General features: G+C 40.3%; 1 protein-coding gene across 1 annotated transcript; it reads left to right on the forward strand.

The window, feature by feature from the left end:
- Nucleotides 1-1173: 1173 nt before the first annotated feature.
- Nucleotides 1174-17655, forward strand: CTNNB1 (catenin beta 1). The gene is made up of 14 exons (XM_007945743.2): nucleotides 1174-1186; nucleotides 1617-1844; nucleotides 2430-2683; nucleotides 3719-3957; nucleotides 4051-4252; nucleotides 5571-5715; nucleotides 10030-10133; nucleotides 10213-10551; nucleotides 10826-10984; nucleotides 14017-14136; nucleotides 14701-14851; nucleotides 14944-15065; nucleotides 16377-16437; nucleotides 17447-17655. Exons 1-14 carry the CDS (start codon nucleotides 1174-1176, stop codon nucleotides 17653-17655), a joined length of 2346 nt encoding a protein of 781 aa, XP_007943934.1.
- The last annotated feature ends 7856 nt before the right edge of the window (nucleotides 17656-25511 follow it).

A 25511-nucleotide genomic window follows, 5' to 3' on the forward strand; every position in this document is an offset into this window, starting at 1 on the left:
AAAGAAGAAATGAAAAATGAAAGGTAGTGTCCACCACCTCACTAGACTGGCTGTGAACCAGTATGAAAAGTTGGTCATCTACCAGCACCTTCTTTGTCAAAGCACCACTTGGTGGTAAAGCTGGCAGAACACACAGCATTTTAATGTACGTTGTAGTTAGTGATCACTTGCATCTTGGAATATTTGCCCTCTTACTGTCTAGTTGATTCCAGCTATGGCAACCTGTAGGAAGAGTAGAACTGCCCTGTAGAGTTTCCAAGGCTATAAATCTTTACAGGAACAAACTGCCACATCCTTCTCCTGCAGAGCAATTGGTGGGTTTGAATGACCTTTCATTTAGCACTGAGCCTTTAACCATTCTTTGTGCCACCAGGGCTCCTTTGGAATATTTAGTACATTATTAATTTTAAGCATCCCTTCCCATCCCCTTTACTTGATACTTAGTAGGTTTTTCCTTAGCTTTCCTCCTTAATGATTGCCAGCAGGACACAGTGCAGTTTTGTAAATTTTAATTTGAAAAGGTAATTTCACTTCTTAGTAAAAATTGGAAATCTTATTCTGGCCCAGATACCAAAATCTACTGCTTCATGTGAAGGCATTTTGGATGGCATTGTATTATATCAGAAAAGAAAACAACTGACCCCTTTAATAAAAAACTGTTTTTTGTCTTAGTCAACCTCTGCTATCCAAAGAGAATCTATGACTTTATAGTGAGAAAGTTTCAAAATTAGGAGGGAATTCAAGGAGCAGTTGATTTTGAATGTTTTTTCCCCCAGCGCCCTGGCATTTACATTAGACCCTCTTAAGCATTTTTCATCACTTTCAGTAATTTTCTTATTACTTCCAGTAATAATGCTTTTTGACACTCAGAATATTTACAATTTATATCCTTCCTTAAAAAGAGAAGTTTGTTAATGAGGAGTTTTCCCTTAGAAGTTCAACATTAACGAAGCATGGTTACTGTGTCTGGCAAAGACTGTGAGGTCTGTATTTTACCATATCACACAATAAAAAAGAATTTTAAGCTTTTCATAGTCTATAAGTATAGCAGGCCATCCCAGTAATTTACCAGCATTAAAATCAAACTAAGTTCAAATCCTAATGGCTTTTGATTAACTTTTTTAGGGTATTTGAAGCATACTATACAACGATTTTGAAAATTCTGCGTGGACAATGGCTACCCAAGGTTTGTGTCATAAGTTTTCCGTTACTGAATTGGGGCTCTGCTTCGTTGCCATTAACCCAGTCTGGCTCAGATCCCCCTGCTTTCCTCTCTCCTGCTTACTTGTCAGGCTACCTTTTGCTCCATTTTCTGCTCACTACTCCTAATGGCTTGGTGAAATAGCAAACAAGCCACCAGCAGGAATCTAGTCTGGATGACTGCTTCTGGAGCCTGGATGCAGTACCATTCTTCCACTGATTCAGTGAGTAACTGTTAGGTGGTACCCTAAAGATTGGATATTTCATTATCAAGCTAGTCCTGGCTGTCACTCTTGTTTTCCTTGGCTATCTTTCATGTTTGACTATATTTCTAAAAATATTTCAATGGGCCATATCCTAGTTTTCCAAAAAAAAATTTACATGATAGTAAAGCTTATGCTGTTTGGTTTTTACAGCTGATTTGATGGAGTTGGACATGGCCATGGAACCAGACAGAAAAGCTGCTGTTAGTCATTGGCAGCAGCAGTCTTACCTGGACTCTGGAATACATTCTGGTGCCACTACCACAGCTCCTTCTCTGAGTGGTAAAGGAAATCCTGAAGAAGAGGATGTGGATACCACCCAAGTCCTCTATGAATGGGAACAGGGATTTTCTCAGTCCTTCACTCAAGAACAAGTAGCTGGTAAGAGTATTATTTACTACCTAACTAAAAGTTGAAATGTGATTGTGAGTGTGAAATAATTGCTCTTTAAAAAATGTGTTGCACCACTGAGACTATGGTCCCTAGCTGTCTGTCAGGTCTGGAATTGAACCCACACCTGTGGCTTCCAGCCAAGCAAAAGACAGGCATATGAGTTGAAGATTTCCCTGAGGGAGATATACTCCTTGGAGAGAACAATCATGGGAGAAAGAAGGGCTGCTTATGCACTGGGAGACAGCTCGAGGCAGGAGGGCATGGAGGGATGGACACAAAGAAGAGGTAGTTATCAGGAGGAAGTGGGAGGAGAGCTGTTACACTGTGGTAAATTGTGGTCAATGTCATAAGACAAAGTGTATGTGAACTGCTGTATGGAAAGTGAGTGCTCCGTAAATCTTCACCCAAATCACAATTTAAAAAAAAAAAAGATGTTGCAGCTTAAGTGGTATGGTATTGTGAAGAAAAAGAAGTGATTGTATTGTCACCCTTGTCACCCTTACCTTTTAGCATAGCAAGCATTTAGGTGAATGCTGAACTGTGGATAGTGAGTGTTAGATTTAACTTTTCCAGACATTGATGGACAGTATGCGATGACTCGAGCTCAGAGGGTACGAGCAGCTATGTTCCCGGAGACATTAGATGAGGGTATGCAGATCCCATCTACACAGTTTGATGCCGCTCATCCCACTAATGTCCAGCGTTTGGCTGAACCATCACAGATGCTGAAACATGCCGTTGTAAACTTGATTAACTATCAAGATGATGCAGAACTTGCCACACGTGCAATCCCTGAACTGACAAAACTGCTAAATGATGAGGACCAGGTAAACAATGATACGGCTAACTTTCCATCTGTTTTGAAGGAAACTCTCAAGGGGGTAGTCTAAAAGATCTACCTAACATCAGTACAGGCATCTCTCGCTTTTTGAAAGTTCACTTTACGTTGCTTCGTTTTTATGAAAGACTTAATATGAGTATCTGTTTTTTGCTAAATGAAGGAAATCTGAAGAGTTTCACTTTTATGGAAAAAAAAGACAAAAAGCAAAATTAGCCTTCAGCATTTTGCATTCAGCCATCAGAGAGCCAGTGCACACCCCTAGTAGTGAGAGGTGTATAGCCAAGCTCCTTCTTGAGAAACTAAACTGTACATGTGTTATTTCCGCTTTATGTAGGCTATATATTTATCATAGCATTGCTGCTCTTACTATATGTTAGTGTTGTTTTAGTGCTAATGTGTTATTTGGTAGGTTATATTTTGGGCTCTGGGAACATTAAAAAATCTTCCCATATAAGGCAAAAAAAAAAAAAAGAAGGTGGGGACCAGGTTTGCTGGTCCAATAGAGCCTGGTGTAACCACTGAGACTATGGCCCCTAGCTGCCCTTCAGGTCTGGAATTGAACCCACAACTGTGGTTTCCAGCCAAACAAAGTACAGGCATGTGAGTTAAACATTTACCTCAAGTAGACACATGCCCTGGAGAGAACAATCATGGGAGAAGGAAGGGCTGCTTATGCACAGGGAGATAGCCCAGGGTGCAGAAGAGTATGAAGGGATGGACACTGGGAGGAGGTAACTATGGGGAGGAAGTGGGAGGGGAGCTGCTGCATTGTAAATTTTGGTCAATGACATGAGACAAAGTATATGTGAACTGCTGTATGAAAAGTGAATTTACTCTGTAAATCTTCACCCAAATCCTAAAAAAAAAAAAAAAAAAAAAATCTTCCCATATAAATGAATGGTAATTACTTCTTTGCTTTACACCATTTTGGCTTACGAAAAGTTTCATGGGAATACTCTGCTTTCAGATAGCAGAGGAAACCTGTGTTTGAAAACTGATGTCTTTAATTTTTGAATTATAGGTGGTGGTTAATAAAGCTGCAGTTATGGTCCACCAGCTTTCTAAAAAGGAAGCTTCCAGACACGCCATCATGCGTTCTCCTCAGATGGTGTCTGCTATTGTACGTACCATGCAGAATACAAATGATGTGGAAACAGCTCGGTGTACTGCTGGGACTTTGCACAACCTTTCCCATCATCGTGAGGGCTTGTTGGCCATCTTTAAATCTGGAGGCATTCCTGCCTTGGTGAAGATGCTTGGGTAAGATAAGGTAGTCAGAATGCCTGGAGCAAAGAAGTGGAAAAGTGCAATCACAGCATTTCTGATGAGGCTTTTCTTTTTTTTTTTTAACAGTTCACCAGTGGATTCTGTATTGTTTTATGCTATTACAACTCTTCACAACCTTTTATTACATCAAGAAGGAGCTAAAATGGCAGTGCGTTTAGCTGGTGGGCTGCAGAAAATGGTTGCTTTGCTCAATAAAACAAATGTTAAATTCTTGGCTATTACAACGGACTGCCTTCAGATTTTAGCTTATGGCAATCAAGAAAGCAAGGTAAAAGAATAGTTTATTTTTAATATTGTTATAATAGCATTGGAGACCGACAAAGTTATGATATTCCATGGACTCTTAATTTATAATATGCCTTACCCTTTGTCTGTGTCTTAGAAAAGTTGGATATCTCTAGCCCTTTAAATATTTGATATAGCAGGCAAGCTTCACTTAGGATTTTCATTCATGAGTAGGAGATAGACAAGGAAATGATAACCTATTTATTTAATTCTTAATTCATGTGTTTGGAGAAAGTTGTAGTGTTACGAAAGCACATGGTAAATATATCAGAGCTGCTTTTGAGGGTTGAGGAAAGCCTGTTGGAGGAAGCAGTGGTTAAGCTCTGCTCTCAGAGATGGGATTGATTAGGTTAAGGTAGATAGCATCTTTGACAGTCCTAAAGAGGGAAGAGTATGGAGAGTTTGGGAATTTAAGAAACAGAGTAAGGAGGAAGCTATTGATAGGTCCCTAGGTGGCATAAACGGTTTGCACTTGACTTTTAACTTAAAGGTTGGTGGTTCATATCCAACCAGTGGTATCATGGAAGAAATGCCTGATAATCTGCTTCTGAAAAGATTATAGCTAACAAAACCCTATGGAGCAATTCTACTTTGTAACATATGGGGTCACCATGAGTTGAAATTAACTTGATAACAGGTTTGAGGTGTTTTGTTTTGTTTGTTTATTTTTTTAACTGAGATAGGACAGATCCTGCAGGATTTTCATATTAAGAATTTTTAGACCTTTTATAGTAAGAGTAATGGGGAGCAATAAAAATTTTGAGCAGAGGCATGAAGTGATGAGGTTTGGTTTTAGAAAATAGGGGTAGGTTAAGGATGTGTGGAATATGTAAGGAACTGGAGGCAAGAATGAATGACTATTTTATGGTATCTCTTTTTAAGGTGGTTATGATTAGGAAAAGCAAAGAGCCAAGTGATCAGGAGTTTTAAGTGCCCGTCTGGCTTTAAATTCTCAACAAGTTTGTTTTGATACAACTTTCATGTTTGGGGATTACTGTTGTATACCATAAGTTTTTTTTTTTTTTTTTTTTTTGCTATGTATGATCACTGTGACAAGAGGAATTTAGCTAGAATTTTGATATATACTTGGGAGGACTAGACTATCAGAATGTGAGTGGAATGCTGTAAAAGGAAGGGATAAGACCCTAGTGTGTGAAGGTTTAAGGTAATGGGGTACAGGAGTATACTTGGCTCAGTGGCAAGCTGGCTGAACTTAGAATAGTTTGACTGAGAGAGTAAGGCTTTTCTCAAGCACTTGATATGAATTCCATGATTAACAGTATATACAAATGTCTTTCTAGCTAATCATCCTGGCTAGTGGTGGACCTCAAGCTTTAGTAAATATAATGAGGACCTACACTTATGAGAAACTACTGTGGACCACAAGCAGAGTATTGAAGGTGCTGTCTGTCTGCTCTAGTAATAAGCCAGCTATTGTGGAAGCTGGTAAGTATATGTGTCTATTCTGAGATCTCTTGTGTACAGAATCTGTAGTTCTAATTAGATTACCTTTCTTAGGTAAAGGTAGTAGAACTTGATACCTCAACAGACTGAAAGGTAAGTGGTTCTATTCAGCTATAGTCAGGATCATACTCAGATAAAGTTCTGTTTGCCACCTGACTGATCTAGAGAGAGTTCTTACTGTCTATTGAAAATGGCAGCTAATCCTTTGCTTATAAAGTTTGTTTTCAATTTTTATTTTAGACCAGCCTAAAAACTTCTTGGCCAACAAACTTGTGAATATGTAGGTGAAATTATCTTATGACAAATTATATTGAAGTACAGTTTTATATGATGGTAAAGTGATTTCTTGATTATGTTAATGGACACTCATGAGCAGTGTTTTGCACTGATACTTGGTAATCACAATGAACCAGTGGTCTGATAAGGAAAACTTTTTTTTTTTTTTTTAAATGTTCTCTCAATATTTTTGATGAAACAACTTGTTGTATGTATGTAATGGTTTACATTGTGTGCAGAGGAAAGGAGTGGGTGTTGATTCTCAATTACTTAGCATCCTTTCTCCTTGCAACTGATAACCTAACCACATCTGCCTGCACTTTGAACCAAGCTTGAAGCCAAACCTGAAAAAGGAAAAATAAAAAGGCATTTAATTGAAGAAAATGCTAGGAGTAAATTACAGAATTAGTAACACCTGGTTTTCCCATGTGTTGAGAGTAATTTTCTTGAGAATTTGGGGTGGTGATGGTGTTGATTGTGATTGCCCAGGGTAACTGCAAACACTGGGAATATAGGCTTGGGATATATAAGCATGGCTAGGTTCATGCAGAACCAACCCATCAAAACACATTGCTGTCTACTTGAATCTGACTCATAGCAACCCTATAGGACTGATTAGAACTGCCTCATAGGGGGTTTTCAATACTGTAATCTTTATGGAAGCATTATATAGAACAACCAAAAAACTAAACCGAACTCTGCCGTTGAGTTGATTCCAACTCATAGCAACCTTTGTTGGGTTTCCAAGGCAGTAAATCTTTACAGATGTAGATCACCCCATCTTCCTTCCATGGAGTGACTGGTGGGTTTGAACCGCTGACCTTTTGATTAGCAGCCAAAAACCTTATCCACTGTGCCTCTAGGCTCCTTATATAGAACCAAGGGGATGCAAATTCTGTTAGCTATTCCAAAAGTTTCTGGAGCACTTCCCTTTTCCTTTTTAAATACACAGATTCCTGGGTACCATTTTAAATTTATTTAGTCAGAATCCCTAAAGTTTTAATATTTGTATCAAGATAATTTAAACAGTTGACTGATTGAGTCCAAGGTCAAGGTAGCTGGAAATGTTTGAGACTGTAGGCCTGGGCATTTTATTTTAAGAAATTCCCAAGGTTATTTTGATGTTCATTTGTTCTAAAACTCTTTAGCACCTAACATTTCAAGCACTGTAATAGGCTCATGGATATACACTGTGATAGCAAAAAAACAGACTATGGTCCCTGTGCTTGTTATTGCCATCTGTTGAGGGTCACAAAAATAGGCAAAGATGGATGGTTACAAATTGGAATAAGTGTTATGGGAGAAACATCAGCTGATAGTGACACAGAATTAATGGGAGGGGAGATGTTTGGACCATTAGATGGAGAGGGAGGGGGCCTCTCTGAGTATGGGATGTTAAATAGAGACTGGAGGGTGAGTGGGAACCTGTCTCCAAGAGGAGTAGAGGTTAAGTGCCTTCAAGGCAGAGATAAGAAACATCCTGTGTTGTGTAGGAAAGAGATTGAGGAGTTCCAGGTATTGAAAGTCTGTGTAACTAGCACCTAGTGAGTGGTAGGGCGAATGGTCTAGGACGAGGTTAATGGGCTAGATGGAACCATATTACTCAGAACTTTAGAGATCTTGGTAAGATTTTATTCCTCTAGTTTATTCACATATCCAGCCAACGTTGGAACCATAGATGTAGAATACTGAGCTCAGTCTGCAAGGCTAGGTGGGCTCCAAATTCTGAAGGGTTCCTCAAGGTTATGTTACAGAATTTAGCCCTTATCTTACAGAGGCCATTTGATGGTTGTTGAGCAGTGGCAGAACACTGCAGTCATTTGTTGGGGATATAACTATTAGCATTCTATAGATTAACAATTTGAATGACCAAAGGCAAGCAGACCAGGCCATGGGATGTGTTATAGGCACTGAAGTAGTTTACTTTTAGACAGGAAAGGAATGTTTGAGATTTGTGAAAGAATCCATAGAATGTAATGATGTTTATAGGGCTAAAGAAGTGACTAGAAATAGTTGATGTTTTGTGTTGGGGAGAACATTGGTGCCATGAAGAGGAATGGAATTATCAGAACTAGGGAATAAACTACAAGAGCAAGAAAGTTAGAGGGGACTGTAACCATTTAACCAATCTTTATTGTATATCACACTTGTGTAAGTCACTCTTTTAGTTTTTGGAACTGCTATGGGGAAGGAACCAAAGAGACACAATCCCTGTCTAGTGGGAGAAGCAGATAGAATTTTAGTTGTGATAAATGGAAGTAGGTGGTGCCATAAGAATTATAGCAAGTAAGCCTGTTCTGGTTACCTAGTGCCACTCTGACAAGAATATACCACAAATAGGATGGCCTTAACAAACAGGAGTTAATTCTTACAATTTGGAGGCTTTAAGTCCAAGTTCAAAGTGCCAGGCTTTAGGGGCTGGGTGAAAGTCCCTCAACCTTGGAGTCCAGCTCTGCCTCCTGCTTCCGGCCCACTGGAGCTAGAGGTATTTCTTCACTCAGACAGCTGCTGGCTGCTGAGGCTGAGAAGCCCCAAGGTTGACAAGTAAAAAGGCACAGTCGTGATGTTACCAAATCACACGGCAGGCCGTTACCTTAAGTCCATTGTAAGTCCCAAGGTCTGCAGAGCATAGCAGGCTGCTGGGCAACAACACGGCTACATGCAGGATCCAAGTGTGCCATATGCTAGAGACCATTCCCAAAGCTTCTCCTTATATACAGGAAGCAGACCACATCCCAAAGGCAGCTACTCAGCTGCTTGTGGTAGATCCCACCATGGAGTTGATTGCCAGTTTCATCATGGGGAATAACTACCACCAGCTGCCCAGCCACTCAACCAGGCCGAGCCAAGTTGATACACAAACATAACCGCCACAAAGCCCAACCTAGTTTGAAGAAATAAAACAGACCTGAAGGATAAATTAGGAGACAAGGAAAGGTACTCTGCATTCAGAAGTGATTTGAGTTGGAAGGAGGTGGGTGAAGTTAAGCTAGTGTGTGGCAAATTAGGTTTCCATTTATCTCTTAAAATTCCTTAAGGGTTCTCAGGATAGTGAATGTGGCAAACGACTGGGCAGTATCACATTCTTTTGTACTTAGGGTTGTTATGAGTGGGAGCCGACTCAGTGGCACCTAACAATAGTAATGGAAGGTTGTGAAACTTGGGAGCCAGTGACTTTATTTTATACAGTCCTTGGCAGTGAGTGTTCTAGTGTCTTTTTTTCTGGACTGTTCTTTCTTTGGGAATCTACCAGTGAAGATGTCACCTGCACACTGAAGTGACCCTACCTAAAATTGTAGCCCACTTCCTTTTCGTGTTTTCTGTCCATAGCACTTACTACTTACTGTCTGACCATACTATATACTTAGAGTTTATTAATTATATATTTATTTTCTGTCTTCCACAACTAGACAATAAGCTCCACGAGGGTGGGGCTTTCTGAAATTTTGTTTGCCGGTGCATCTCTAACGCCTAGAACAGGGTCTGTTGTTGTTGTTGTTGTTATGTGCCGTCGAGTCAGCCCCAACTCATAGCGACCCCTCTCCTTGGGTTTCCGAGGCAGTATCACTACGGAAGTAGGATTGCCCGACCTTCCTTCCGAGGAGTGGCTGATGGGTTTGAACTGCCAGCCTTCTGGTTAGCAGTCAAGTGCCTTAGGCACTATGCTACCAGAGCTCCCAGAACAGGGTCTAGGACTCAGTAATTATTTCTTGAAATGATAGAGTGGTTGAAAGAAATATAAGTAACAAGATTATTACTGGGAGGAGGTTATAGTGGAGAGGAATGAAGGCTTTTTCCACATAAAGGAGGAACAGTTGATGTTTGACAGAAGTCACTAATGAGGTGAACTAGAAAAGAAAGGGACACTGAGCAAGATCCTTAGAAAATGAAGGGAAATAAAGTACACTTAGGTAGAAAGGTTAACTTGGGAAATAGAGGGACACTTAAAACTAGAGATGACATTTAGGCTGATCGTCAGGAATTTCCAGCTTTGTCTTAGATCCCTTCTAAATTTTCTAGGTGGAATGCAAGCTTTAGGACTTCACTTGACAGATCCAAGTCAACGTCTTGTTCAGAACTGTCTTTGGACTCTTAGGAATCTTTCAGATGCTGCAACTAAACAGGTAAATTCTGAGTAAATTGGTGCCTTAGGGATGAGAGTCAAGATGAATATATACTGAGCTTCTGTTTTTATGTCCATAGGAAGGAATGGAAGGTCTTCTTGGGACTCTTGTTCAGCTTCTGGGTTCAGATGATATAAATGTGGTCACTTGTGCAGCTGGAATTCTTTCAAACCTCACTTGTAATAATTATAAGAACAAGATGATGGTGTGCCAAGTGGGAGGTATTGAGGCTCTTGTGCGTACTGTCCTTCGTGCTGGTGACAGAGAAGACATCACTGAGCCTGCCATCTGTGCTCTTCGTCATCTGACCAGCCGACATCAGGAAGCAGAGATGGCCCAGAATGCTGTTCGTCTTCACTATGGACTACCAGTTGTGGTTAAACTCCTACACCCACCATCCCATTGGCCTCTGATAAAGGTAAATAGTCAAAGTAAAATGTTGCTGAACTGAAAATGGATTGTCTCTAGCTCTTCCTTTGCATGGTGGTCTAAGCACAAGAGATGGTGATAAATAGGAGTTGTATCCTTTAGTAAATAGGAATTATGGCTGCGGGTTGGTGGTTCCCAAGTGTTTCACAGTCAGTGCTGTTTTCAGTTGATACTAATAGATTTAATGTGGTGGGAAGTTGAAGCTAACAATGACTTGTTAAGCTACATGCCAATTCATTATTACTCTTCCTCCTTATCTGTAGGCTACTGTTGGATTGATTAGAAACCTTGCCCTTTGTCCAGCAAATCACGCACCTTTGCGTGAGCAGGGTGCCATTCCACGATTAGTTCAGTTGCTGGTTCGAGCACATCAGGACACCCAGCGCCGTACATCTATGGGTGGAACACAGCAGCAGTTTGTGGTAGGTAAATCTTAATTGTGACTCTTGGCTATTTAAAAGAAATGCATAAATCCATAGCATCCTTACCTTTTTTGTCACTGGTTTTCTCTCCCTATCCCTTCTGAAGAGCTAACTCATGACTAACAAAACTGATGTCCTTTCTGTGTGCAGAGATGGGGCTCAGGTCTTTGGCCTGTCATTTGCATTGTCAGTCTTAAAAAGGGAGTGTGGGGTGTGATTCACTGCTGTGTGGTTAGAGACTTCATACAGTGTTCTCACTGTGAATCCATACAGATTTACCTCCTTACGAGGTAGCATAGCCATCATTTCAGTCCACGTCTGGCTGATTTCAGATCCCATCCCCCACTATAGCTTGAGTTTTACCTGTAAATACTTCTCATTGTCTTTTGACTAACTCTTCCCAGAAAGGTTAAACTATTTTCACAAACTTAAGAATATAGTAACAGATTTCAAGACTAAGTAATGGCATTTCTGGAATCTTTAGCCATTATATTCTAAGACTAAGGCTGAGTTGTTTTTAATTTTTTTTATTGTGATTTAGTTGCAGATTTGTTTTACTCTCAACAGTTCATACACATTTTGTTTCACAGGACTGATTATAATCCCAATAATAAACAGCTCTCTTCCCATCTCTTCTCTGTGACTGTCCCTTCCCTGTGTCTTTATCTATGTATTCCTCTGTCCAGCTTTCCCCCTATGCAAAAGCTGTCTTTCTGATCTCATGGTTGATTGATCTGGGGGTGGGGGTGCATCTCATTGCGGTAGGTGTTCTGCTTGTAGGCCATTCTCCTATTTGGCTGAGAGTTAATCTATGGAAGTGAATCTAGTTTCCGGTCCAAAGGAAAACCTAGAGCAGGCCGTAGAGTCTCAGGGTTTTCACCAGTCTCCATTTGACCAGTAATTCTGGTCATTTTTCAGTTTTGTCTTCCAGTCTCTCTAGGGTCTGCCATTTTGATCCTTAAATAAAAAAAAAAAAAGGAATTTTTGTGGCCTATAAAAATCAGATTGTTTACAAAAATTGCTAAAAATAGCAGAATTATAACCATTTTTAAAACTTAGAAACCTAGAAATAGGGGAAGCAGATGGTGCTGACACTTTGCAAAAACCTGAACAGGCTATCAGTTGAATAGTCATGAAAGGATTTATCAGAAGGATTAGTGTTTTTCTGCTGGCAGATGAGTATAATATTAGCAGTTGGTGATAAAATGTTGCAAAATTTGAAGCAAATAAATGTAGATGTATAAAATTGAGGAGACATATAAAACAAACTAAACATGACTTCTCATCTCTCTATCATCTTGTTCTATATATGGTTGGTACCTCGCTAAAAGGGAGCTCTGGTAGCATAGTGGCTAAGGCACTTGACTGCTAACCAGAAGGCTGGCGGTTCAAACCCACCAGCCACTCCTCAGGAGGAAGGTTGGGCAATCCTACTTCCGTAGTGATACTGCCTTGGAAACCCAAGGAGGGGTCGCTATGAGTCGGGGCCGACTCGACGGCAAATAACAACAACAACCACCACCTCGCTAAAAAAGTTGTCTTTGGGGTTCTGAAGTATATCAAAGCTCCTCTGACAAAAGCACTGTGTATGGAGTTAGAGCTGTTGCTTGGAATTAGTGCCTCCTTGAAGGGAGGGCCCTTTTTAATCACGTGCTCTTAGTTTCCTATGGCTGCTGTAATAAAATACCACAAGATGGAAGGCTTCAGAGAACAGAAACTTATTTTCTTGTTCTGAAGGTTAGATATGCAAATCACGATATCATCTATTTTCATTCTTTCTGAGGACAGTTTCTCCTAGTTTCTGGTGATTGCTGGCAATCCTTGGCATTTCTTTGCTGCTTATACATTCACCTGTCTCTGTCATGGTGTCTGCCTTCTCCCTGTGTGTAAGACACCATTGAGAAGGGATTAGGACCTACCTTACTGTCAAAGGGGCAAGGAGGCCGCATCTTCTGACCTCTTCTAACCCCATAAGAGTAAGACAGAATCACCCTCAGTAGCCCAAGGCCTATCCCTGCAAGGCCAGACATGCTGTCTCCCACTAGCCCTGTTACCAACCGTTCCTCCTGTAGCACCCACTACCTCTCTGCTGGGCTCGATAATATGCTGCAGTGGACACACAGAATTCACATGTGATGGGCTTTATTAGGGAAGCAACAGGCTACAATTGAAGTTCAGGAACACACTCAGTCTCTCTCCCAGCAGCATGTTTTTCTCAGTCAGCAGTCAGACTTCTGCCTCTAGGAGGGTTCCTTTTGAGCCTGGCAGAGTGGCCAATCAAATCAATCCCAGCATCAGAATTCTATACACCTGAGAGAGCATGAACTTGCCAGAAAACTACTTTGTGCTGCTCCTAACAGAAATACTCCAGGTGGATAACTTTAACAATCAGCAGCTACTCAGTTGCTCATAGCAAATTCCATCAGGGAGTTTACAAAGACTTAGGGCTAGAAAAGCCACACTATGTAATTTACTACATCACACCTATTCAGTATGGCCTCATAGTTTAGCTAGTAACATCTGCAGAGAAAAATTGTTTCCCCAAAGGAGGTCACAGTCACAGGTACCAGGGTTAGGACTTGTTATGTGCCTTTGAGTCGTCTCCAACTCATTGTGACACCCCTTCTTGTGTTTCTGAGGGAGTGTTACTACGGAAGTAGATGGCCGAACCTTCCTTCCGAGGAGTGGTTGGTGGATTTGAACCACCAGCCTTCCGGTTAGCAGTCAAATGCCTTAGGCACTACACCACCATGCTAGTCCTGTAAAGGTCCCTGAACGGTTACTCATCTAAAAGTTGGTGGTTCATACCCACCCAGTAGTGCTTCCATAAAGATTATAGTCAAGAACACCTTACTGGAGAACTTCTACTCTGTAACACGAATTGCTGTGAGTCACAGTCAACTTGATGGCAGTGAGGTTCGGAGTATATAATATGAGTAACTTTAGTAGTCATTGCTAATCAGACTAGAAAGCCTTTCAAGTTTATAAACTTTAGAGAATGCCTTATTTATTAATCATGTTGCCTCTGGTAGGAGGGAGTCCGCATGGAAGAGATAGTTGAAGGTTGTACTGGAGCCCTTCACATTCTGGCTCGGGATGTTCACAACCGAATTGTAATCAGAGGACTAAATACCATTCCATTGTTTGTGCAGGTATGTTGATTCTAAGTGGGGTAGATTACGTAAGTAAAATTTCAGGATTTTGGTGGTCAACAGGCTTTCAGAAGATTGAGAACCAAATATAGGCTCATTGACAGTGTTACTTACGTATCTGTTACCACTTCATAAGCAACCCTGCCAAGCCCTCTGAAAGTATAAAAGAGTAGAATCTCAGTATGTGGTTTCCTTTACCTTTAAGTTGAATACATTTTTTTTTTTTTTTTTTTAATGAAATCTCTCTTTTTCTTGGGCACTAAAGGGAGAAACTTAAGGAGCAGAGCCTCATGAGAAAGGAGGGGACTGTGTACCCCATTTTTTGGAGCGTTCATTATGGGAGGGGAGGAGGTGAGCTGGCCTGGGCTGCTGGGGCACAAACCCTCAGAATTGTCTCTAAAGAAAAGGTTCATAGCTAAGAAATACTCTAGAGAACCACTGCTCTACAGAACTAAAGCAAATGCCAGTTACACTCTGAATTAGGACTGTTTGCACCCTGGTGGTGTGCCTGCTGTGTTTTAACTTTAGATTTAATTAGCTTTTGTTTGTGTATTTTCTCTATAGTTGCTTTATTCTCCCATTGAAAATATCCAAAGAGTAGCTGCAGGGGTCCTCTGTGAACTAGCTCAGGACAAGGAGGCTGCAGAAGCTATTGAAGCTGAGGGAGCCACAGCTCCTCTGACAGAACTGCTTCACTCTAGGAACGAAGGTGTGGGTAAGTAGAAAGAACGAAAGCCGTTAGTGAGTATGCACAGCGAAGCTGCAGCTTCTTCTCCTCAAGGACTTTTTTCCCCTCTCTTCTCTCAGCAACATATGCAGCTGCTGTTTTGTTCCGAATGTCTGAAGACAAGCCACAGGATTACAAGAAACGGCTTTCAGTTGAACTGACCAGTTCTCTCTTCAGAACAGAGCCAATGGCTTGGAATGAGGTAGGCAGTGTGAGCACCTTTATTTGATAGTTTGTTAGCGTAAGTAAGGCATCTGTTTGTTCTTTTGCCTCAAAACACACTCAGTACACATGCATTTGTACTTGTGTCCTTGGCTTCAATGTTTGTTCTTTATGCTATCTGACCATTCAGCTGCTGTTGAGTAAACTACAGCCTTTAACCAGTCTGTTCCGAGTCATTACAGACATAAATGGTACCAGATTAAAGATTTTCAAAAACATGTAAGGAAAGAGAGGCAGTCTGTTACTTGGAGTGTAAACAAGCACTGCCACTGTGGGTTCAGTTTATTGGTAGTGTTTTTTTAATCCTCTGCTCTCTTCATCTGTTGTTCTTGGAATTTCTACTATGAAATTTCTACTATGAATTTGTCCTTGGTGTATCCTTAAAGGGACACATACAGAGGTCTTCATTGAAATGGTTTCTAATAAAATTAGAGCCACCCAGAAACTTTTTCACTCAGTGGATTCTATTTGTGGAATGAATGGAAAGAGAGCCTATGTATTGAGTGGTGTGTGTGCGTGCAAATTGCCAAACAGTGAGTACTATGCTAGTGGGGTTTTTCATAAGCATCTTATTAACATGTCCAAACTTGAGTGGTGAATTCCCCTAATCCATTACTTTTGATAAAGCTATTTCTCTTTTTCCCAGTTAATGGCAACTTTGTTGCTCCATTTGATCAAGCTACAAATCTTAGTGTCATCCTCGACTGGTTTTTTAGTTACCATAACATAATATTGTCTGTTAGCAACTTCTTGGTGGCTCTACCTTAGATCTTTAGATCTTAACATCTTCCCTGCAGCCATATTGTTCAGGCCACTATTATACTTTAACTGGTCTTCCCTCTACCCCACCCCCAAGTCTATTTTCAACATAGTTGGCTACATGATTTTATTTAAATGTAAACCAGATTAAGTCATTTCTTAACATCCTTCAGATCTTTAAATGGAATTAGTTTTATAAAACATTATACCTCCTTCTTCCCTGGATGGGTGGATTTGAGGACCAATGTTCCAAAGGAGATGGCAGTGTTAGGTTATTACCTCACCCAGTGACCTACCAGCCCTTGCATGCTGGCCCTCATAGCATTCTATTCCATCTCCTAGAATGTCACCTGTTGGGGGCAACACTTTTGCCTATTTTCTATTATGTGTCAAGCACATGGTATATGCTTAATACATATTTGTTGGTGAATAATTTTAATATATGCAAATTGAAAGTCTAATACTAGATCATATGCTTTGAGGGTTTTCATTTTGCTTTGTTTTCTTCCTTGCCTTGTACCTGTTTCTCTAGACTGCTGATCTTGGTCTTGATATTGGTGCCCAGGGAGAACCCCTTGGATATCGTCAGGATGGTATGTGTCTCCTATTTCTCAATTAACTCCAGATCAATCTAAAATTCTAACATTATGTCAGAAGAGCTGGTTTGCTCATTTGGGAAACCAGTGTTGGCAGGAAAGTAGGTAGTGGCTACAATTAAAGTAGCTTTAATTCTACATTCAGTGACAATATCTTTAATGGGATGCATAGGGAATTCAGAGCCACACACTGAGCAAGTCACAAAATCATACAAACAAAGACATGTTAACTACTATTGGACCTTTGCAGTGCAGAATGCTATAATTTGCATGGCTTTTTGGTCAAAGAATCCTTATTACCTGTGTTTACAAAAGCCAGGGAGGTGTGAGTATTGACAATTTCTATCCCCAAGCTCAAATCTGGAGTGGGTATTTTACACAGTTGTATTATCAGGAGTGGTTCTCTGAAAAATTCATTCAAATCTTGGTAATGGAGGGGTAGATGATTAACAACTATAACTTCACTTTAAATTTATAATCTGGCTGTAGCTAATTAAACTATTTAAAAGCTCTCTTGTAGCTTTCTTACCTTGAAAGATACATTAAAGTCAACTTTAAAGATGAAACATAGTAAAGTTTCATTGGAAACAGTGTCTTACTTTGTGGGTATCATCTGGGCTTTTCATTGGATAGATTACACTACCAGATCTTTTTGTTTTTGCCTGGATCTCCAACCCATGATGACTGTTTGATACCGGGGAGGTCAGTAGATTGCTGCTGCCTCCTCCTCCTCAAACATCTGTGTTCTAGGGTAGATGAAAAACATTTAGGGGTAGATTGATGGTGTGATTGGAGCCTATAGTAGGAACATACTTTGTCTATACAGCCTCATGGGTGGCATGGCTCTTGTAAGGCTTGACACTGAATTATGACCTGGCTGAACAAAACTGGACTCTAAACAGTACTTTCTGGCAAATTTGCTGCCCTTGGATACCCCCAACTCAGTGTTAACCTGTATGTCTCTTTCTCCTCTCTCCCATTTTGTTGTTATCCCTGGCTTTTCTAGATCCCAGCTATCGTTCTTTCCACTCTGGTGGATATGGCCAGGATGCCTTGGGCATGGACCCCATGATGGAGCATGAGATGGGTGGCCACCACCCTGGTGCTGACTATCCAGTTGATGGGCTGCCAGATCTGGGGCATGCCCAGGACCTAATGGATGGGCTGCCTCCAGGTGACAGCAATCAGTTGGCCTGGTTTGATACTGACCTGTAAATCCTTTAGGTAAGAAGTTAAAAAAAGCCTGTTTGGGTAAAATACTTTTACTCTGCCTACAGAACTTCAGAAAGACTTGGTTGGTAGGGTAGGAGTGGTTTAGGCCTATTTGTAAATCTGCCACAAAAACAGATAACAAACTCTGACGGGAGATGTCTTGGAACATTGGAATGTTCTCAGATTTCTTGTTAAATGGTCATGTGTGAAAGTTAATAACTTTAATGTTTTTTGCCACAGCTTTTTCAACTTAATACTCAAATGAGTAACATTTGCTGTTTTAAACATTAATAGCAGCCTTTCTCTTTATACAGCTGTATTGTCTGAACTTGCATTGTGATTGGCCTGTAGAGTTGCTGAGAGGGCTCGAGGGGTGGGCTGGTATCTCAGAAAGTGCCTGACACACTAACCAAGCTGAGTTTCCTATGGGAACAATTGAAGTAAACTTTTTGTTCTGGTCCTTTTTGGTCGAGGAGTAACAATACAAATGGATTTTGGGAGTGACTCAAGAAGTGAAGAATGCACAAGAATGGATCACAAGATGGAATTTATCAAACCCTAGCCTTGCTTGTTAAAAATTTTTTTTTTTTTTTTTAAATATCTGTAATGGTACTGACTTTGCTTGCTTTGAAGTAGCTTTTTAACTTTTTTTCTTTTGCAGTAACTGTTTGTTAGTTTTTTAAGTCTCGTAGTGTTAAGTTATAGTGAATATTGCTACAGCAATTTCTAATTTTTAAGAATTAATTAAAGGTGTAGAACACTAATTCATAATCACTAATTGTAATCTGAATAAAGTGTAACATTGTGTAGCCTTTTTTTTTTTTTGTATAAAATAGACAAATAGAAATGGTCCAATTAGTTTCCTTTTTAATATGCTTAAAATAAGCAGGTGGATCTATTTCATGTTTTTGATCAAAAACTTTATTTGGGATATGTATGGTAGGGGTCAGTAAGAGGTGTTATTTGGAACCTTGTTTTGAACAGTTGCCTTTTATCCCAAAGTTGTTGTAACCTGCTGTGATACAATGCTTCAAGAGAAAATGCGGTTATAAAAATGGTTCAGAATTAAACTTTTAATTCATTCAATCGTGTCACCTTTCTTTCTGTGTCATATTTGTGAGAGTATCAAGTTTATTCTATTCAGCTTCACCCTATAATAATCCCTACCTCTAGGTCAGATTGTCAGGGTTTACTTGGCCCTGGTTTAAATCTCATCAATAAAATCAGAGTTTGTGTGAGGAGGCCAGCACCATGATATCCAGTTGCAGGGCTTTGAGTTTCTCTAAACAACACAGGGTTTAGAGTCTCTGTGGCCAAGACTCTCTCAGCCTGCGTTGCTGTGAGCATGTGTATAGTTTTGCTCAAATGACCAAAGGTTGCCTCAGTTTACAGGCATTTGCTATTTAGGTACTAGTGTTTGGGCTGCATAGAACTAAAAGAAGAGTAAAACTGAAAGCCAAATTGGCATCCCTCATACCAAACCCCTTTAGATAATTTGTCATTATTTTAATGGAACAAAACTACCAACCTGAATTTAGGCTTCAAGCTTTACAGAAATGTGAGTCATTTAGAAAGGGGAATTCCTTCAACTCCACTTTGAACTGATAATTAATGTGGACATTTAAACCACATTACCTGAACAGGCTGCCTTCCACATTACCTGCCAAATGATGCTGTTGTGGTGGTAGGTCTGACAAGCTTAGTTCAGACTCTTAAGGCAGGATCAGCAGACCTGTTAAGACTTGTGTTAGGAGAGCTTTTTCTAATTTACTATCTATCTTTTTATTTTATAAAGACATTAACTGTTGGATAAACATGTAGTCAGCTTCATTTAGGGAGGATGCCTTCTATGTCACAAAAATAAATTCTTCACTGTTTAAAAAGCTTCCTCTTCGCTCTCATTTACAATCTGTATCTAGGGAGGTGGTAAGTCTCAGATTCTGCTTCTAGTACAGGACAAACGGAACCAGGTAGTGTTAAAGCAAGCTAAGGCTATTTGTAGGTTAGCACAGTGAGGCTCTATAGTGAACTCAGCTTTTAATGTAACTACAGTAGGGTATTTCATTTAAATGACTTTTTAAAACCATGTAACTATTATTTCAGAGCTTTGCCTAAAATATTTTTGACATTCCATTTAAAGGTTAATATGAAAGGTGATTCTGAAACATACTTGGAAATACAAAAGGCCAAGACACTGGTGAAAGAGAAGACATGCTCTACCAGACGTCAAGACCTAACTGTAATACGCTAGAGTAGGTAACACCAGCATAAGAATGCAAATATGGTCCATTAAGGCATAGGCACATACAGACGTGCTAGAGGGGCATTGCACATCAGTGGGAAAGGGAGGAACTTTTGGAAAAGGGATAGAATAGTTGGGAGGTCATTTGGATAAAACAAATCAAAGCCCACTATATACCATATGTAACAGCCAGTTTAAGTGAAAAATAAGGAAAAACTTAAGATCAAATTTAGCAAAAGGAAGGACACCACAAACTATAAAAAGATAATCCAAAAAGTGAACACAATACAACCGACAAAACACATATATACAGAATATATGAAGAGTTAGTATAGATCCACAAGATGACATATTTTAAAATGGATAATAGACATGAACCTGCATTTCACAGGAAGGGAAGTCTAAAGTGGCCAAGAAACACAATGTTTTATGTCAGCAACGACAAATGTGTCTCAGTGAGCCATTGACACCCACTGGATTAGTAAAAAATAATTGCAGTTATATCAAATGAGACTTTTGTGCTATTGCAATGGGACAGCTACACCTGTGTCCCTTAGCAACTCCACAAGGAATTTAGAAGACAGCAGTCTAGCAGAGGGCACTTGCTTAAGGCATAAGATTTAGGGAAGAGGTGCCAGAAGACTCTGCAATGAAGATAATATTTCAGTGGTACCTTTTTTTTTTTTTTAAATAGAAACTAATGTAGAAACATTCATGTCAAAAGTTTAAAGCCTCAAATTTGGCACCATGTAACAGTCTACACGCAATGTCCATGTGTCCAATAATGGCTTTGTTACGATGTTCATGCAAGAGGATGCCATACTTCAGTAAACTTACAGCCTCACACCACAGGTATATGGGTGTATCTTGAACATAAGCAGATCACAAATGCATGTGGTAGGACTTAACTGATCCCAGTGATTTAAAAATGAGCAAACTATTAATAAGAACAGCATTCATGGTGGTAAAACTAAAAGGAAGTGATTAGTGTACATACTGCAAAAGATGCTTGGCAAAACGCCTAAAGTTACCTGTAATTAGAAGTGCTGAGAAGTGAGAAATCAAGTTTTCAACTCCAGAAACTGATGGAGGAGGAAACGGCCTAGATGGAGTGCTGCCCACCTGCATGTATGGCCCATGTGGGTCCTGGAGGTGAAAGTGGTAATGAGGAAACTGGAGAACAGCTGTTTAAGATGGCTTTGCCACGTGAATTTTCCTTTTTCTGTTACTCGGTTATACTGTAGTTAGAAGACAGCCTTGGCACTTAGACATTTGATCCCATTGCTGTGAACATCAATGAGTTGAAAAATGAAGCTCTTCCATATTCAAGCATATGTTCTGCACATGAGGCTTTCATTATTTGAACCCTTGACAGATCCTGAAAGACAAATAGGCTCTTGTTTGGATTAATGAAAACAAAACATCTGAGTTGTGTTTGCTTTATAAAGCAAAAAGCTGAGCTGACTGCTTTTTTGTCCCTTCTATTAGGCAACAGTCTTAACTGCCTCACTTTGAGCTAATCACTCACCTAATTGCAGTTACAAAGTGATGGGAGGGGTTGCTGAAAAGATAATGCTTTTTTATTAACCATCAGCATCCTCCATAGACTGATGTGTACTGATTTTTTAGTGTCCACTTTTCCTTCACCTCTAGGACACCCTCCCATGAAACTAGTAAGGCACAGGGAAGTGTAAACAAAGCAGTGAGTGGTTCTGAACCCAGCAGAGGCCGAGGAGACATCCCAGTCCATGACCCTGCTCATTTCCAAGGTAGGTTGTGGCATAAACACTGAAAGGCTCCTTGTGTCCACCAACACTTTGCCCTGTTCAAGAAAGCTGGTGCAGCTACTTACTGAAGAATGTAGGTCATGTTCAAGAGCAGTGGTTCTTACCTCTTTTTCTATAAAGGGTACAGTGCAGAGCTCTGGTCCTTGAGGGAAGGAAAAAAAAAAGGTGAACCATGGGTCCAAGGAGGTAGAATCCAGGGAGAGGACAGCAGTCTTAATAAGCTGAATGTTGTTGTTGTTGTTATTTGCCATCGAGTCAGCCCCCGACTCCTAGCGACCCCTCCTTGGGTTTCCAAGGCAGTTATCACTACAGAAGTAGGATTGCCCAACCTTCCTTCCGAGGAGTGGCTGGTGGGTTTGAACCGCCAGCCTCCTGGTTAGCAGTCAAGTGCCTTGGCACTATGCTACCAGAGCTCCCTATAAGCTGAATAGAGAGATTGAAGTTTAGGGATACTGAAGCAGCTAGAATGATTGGGATAGGGTTTTGGAGGGCTTTGTTTTTTACAAACCATCAAGAACCAAAGTTAATAGAAGGGACAACATAAACAGACAATTCAGAGAAATCAGAATTCTGATGGCTCTTACAGATAAGAAAATGATGCACAACCTCACTCAAAATAATGCACATTTAAACTACCTTTCTCCCATCAACTTAGCAAAGATTAGAATGTTGGTAGTTTAAACTATGACAGCCTCTTTGAAAAGCCCAAAATAACACTGCACGAACTGTTTAAGAGGCTCACCCTTATGTGCACAGTCTAAGAGAAGAGTCAGCTGTTCACAGGAGAAAAGGACCTGGGAATCTGCTTCTGTAAAGATGATAGCCTGGGAAACCCTGCAGGACAGTTCTATTCTGTCTTACAGGGCTGCTATGCGTTGGAATCGACAAGATGGCAACAACAGTAACAAAGATTAATACAAATGGAAGCACATCCCATGTGTATTTAATAATACCATAAATATATCAACTATAAATTACCATCTAGCCTCCTACCTTGACAAATGCCTTCCTAATGACAAAATAGAAAACATGAAGTTAGGGTTTTTATATTGACTGAAATTCAGAATATCAAAGTGAGTAAATTTAATTTTTATTGTGATGTCTGGGTATTCTGCCAATGTACCAGTGATATTTGGATGAATAAAGATGTACCGAATTCACTTAAAATTTTCTTGTCTTTAGTCAAATCACTACATTGTTACAACATTATCAACACATAATTTGTGTCCTGACAATCTAAAGATTAAGGAGATGCCTTCAAAGTGAAAAATTTTGTAAGAAATAATAAAAAATGTAAAAAAGTGAAAACTTAAAGTTATTCTTCATGTTTTCCAAAAGTTATTTTCCCTGAAATGTTCAAAATATAAAAATTAAAAAGCAGGGCCCTAATTATAATTAATGATCATAAAATTTTAAAACAATTATTTAAATCTGAAATTTCCACTTGCCTTTTTAGAATTTAATTAAATCTTAAACATACTTACTTGCAATTCTGGCCTTCATTGTCCCTCTAGTTGCCAGTATAAAGAATTGGTAGTATGCCTCACTCATACTACATCAAAATATGTATGTTCAAATTTAAGAGCAATAGGACATTACTATTGCAAAATATTCCTCAACCACTATTTACAACTGTTGTGAGATCATGCTAATTAATGAACCACAAACTGGAACACAAGGAAAAGCAAAAGAGGAAGGGGCTGCTTAACGCTACAGGGAAATAATGCTTGCCAATACAAGAATAAAGGAGCTCTGGTGGTGTGGTGCCTAAGGCATCTGACTGCTAACCCAAAGGCTGGTAGTTCAAACTCACTCACCAGCCACTCCTCTGAAGGTTGGGCAATCTACTTCTGTAGAGATACCACGTAGGAAACCCAAGGAGGGGTCGCTATGAGTCAGACCCAATTCGAAGCCAGTGAGTTTGGTTTTCTTTTTTTAAAAAAATAATAGGGAGCTCTTGTGGCATAGTGGTTAAAGCATTTGGCTGTGATCCAAAAGGTTGGTGGTTTGACCCACCAGCTGCTCCAAGGAAAAAAGATAAGTCTGCTTCGGTAAAGGTTTACAGTCTTGGAAACGCTGAGACAGTTCTACTCTGTCCTATAAGGTAGCTAGGAGTCAGAATTGACTAGGTGGCAATGGCTTTGTGTTTTTTGTTTTGTTTTGTTTTTAATGTAAGAATATTAATGCACTCACATCACACAAGAGGAAGGACTCAAAAGTCAGTCTGTCATTTCTCTTTCCTAACTGCTGTGGGTCAAATCCTCCTAAGCAGTTGTATCTGACTCCAGTGAGTCAGCAGTACCATAAACCAAGTATTTGGATTCAATTACCTTTTGTTTCAAGAACAGGGGAGAAGGTGTGTGAAGAAGTGTTTCCTTGCAGCCGGAATAGTCCTGAAGGACAGAGCTTCTATTACCAGTTACATTGTGCCTGTGCTGAGTGCTGAACAACTGCCAGAGGCACCCATGTGTTTTTTGATAGTTTTATTTCTGTATGGGGTTAGGATCCTCTAAAGCAGGAATTGGCAAACGTTTGGCCTGTGAGCTTACTATATCACCTTGTTGCAGAAGTTTGCCAACCCCTGCTATAAAATACGGGTTCCAGATCAGGCTCTCTTGCCTGGTCAAAGGGGTGGTACTACCCCCTTTGACAAGGCAGTTCTACTCAGAATTTAAAGTGTGCTTACAGAGAAGCATGTACAAGGATATACACACCGCACTGTTAGCCACAAATAAGAGACTCAATTATACACCTAGTTAGTGGACAACTCTGCAGCCAAAGGTAGATGGTGAGGGGTGCTAAAAAGCTCTGTGCTTTGATACAATCTTCAGTATACATTTTTAAGTAGGAAAAGCAAGGTGCAGAGCAGAACCTAACAGCTTCTAGCATTTGGGTTAAAGTGTGTGTGTGAGGGGGGTGGAATCTTGATAGCTGTAATGATATATATGTATAGATTGTTCCCAGATACATACAAGGAAACAGGTGATAATGGGCACTGTGGGGAAGGAGACTGACAGCAGTGGGAGGGAGACCTACTTTAAGCTTACATTTTTTGGGTGCAACTTGAGTCTTACCATGCTCCTGGGTTGATTGTGTCTGATTCCACAAAATACATTAATAAGAAACACACAATGAATGCATTTATCCTTGTTTTGACATCAAGCGATGAGAGAGATGAGAGAGGCTGAGGAGGGATTGAAACTTCGGTCTTGCTTGGAGGCACATCCCAAGTCCCCTCTCCCTGGTTCTTATGAGTGCCAGAGCCTCCACGCAGCCATTGCTCCTTGCTCCCGCCTCCCCATCTCAGCCCCATTGAGGCTAATTTTGCGTCCACCCTGCTCCCAACTGTCCAGCCCCTTCCTTGGACTGCTTCCTCGTCTTCCCTCACTACGTGTTCCTTCCTGTGGCCCCTAACACCCCTGCATATATCGAGGTAGATTATTTCTACATCATTCTATTTTTCTGTTACCTGGGAAAAAGCATTTTTCTCCAAGTGGAGAGACCCATTCTGAATGCTCATTACTTGGACAAGAGCTTGAGCCATCCACAGCCCTGGATCTCCGAGCTAGAACCCCTGCTATAAAATATAATAGGATAATGTCTGCCCTGTCCTACACAGAATTAACTTTAGGACCTCATGAGGTAATATTATGCTAAGTGTGAAAATCTAGATAACCGCAAAAAAACCATAATACAGTAAACGCTTGCCACATCCCACAAGCCCACTTATTAGTGTCTAGACTCACTTCTTTAACTGCCCCAGATGACTATCAGCTGCCCTTAGGACCACCGTGGCCAGAATCACACCAAATGGCCCTACACAGACAAGG

The sequence above is a fragment of the Orycteropus afer genome, unplaced genomic scaffold (genome assembly GCF_000298275.1).
Source record: "Orycteropus afer afer isolate SDZICR_OR568_19922 unplaced genomic scaffold, OryAfe1.0 scaffold00142, whole genome shotgun sequence".
NCBI classification, from domain to species: domain Eukaryota; kingdom Metazoa; phylum Chordata; class Mammalia; order Tubulidentata; family Orycteropodidae; genus Orycteropus; species Orycteropus afer.

Bases quoted from the DNA above. Each gene is read 5' to 3' on its own strand.
- CTNNB1 (XM_007945743.2), top strand. The intron at 14,137-14,700 runs GTATGTTGATTC...TTTTCTCTATAG, and splicing joins CCATTCCATTGTTTGTGCAG to TTGCTTTATTCTCCCATTGA. The intron at 14,852-14,943 runs GTAAGTAGAAAG...CTCTTCTCTCAG, and splicing joins CTCTAGGAACGAAGGTGTGG to CAACATATGCAGCTGCTGTT.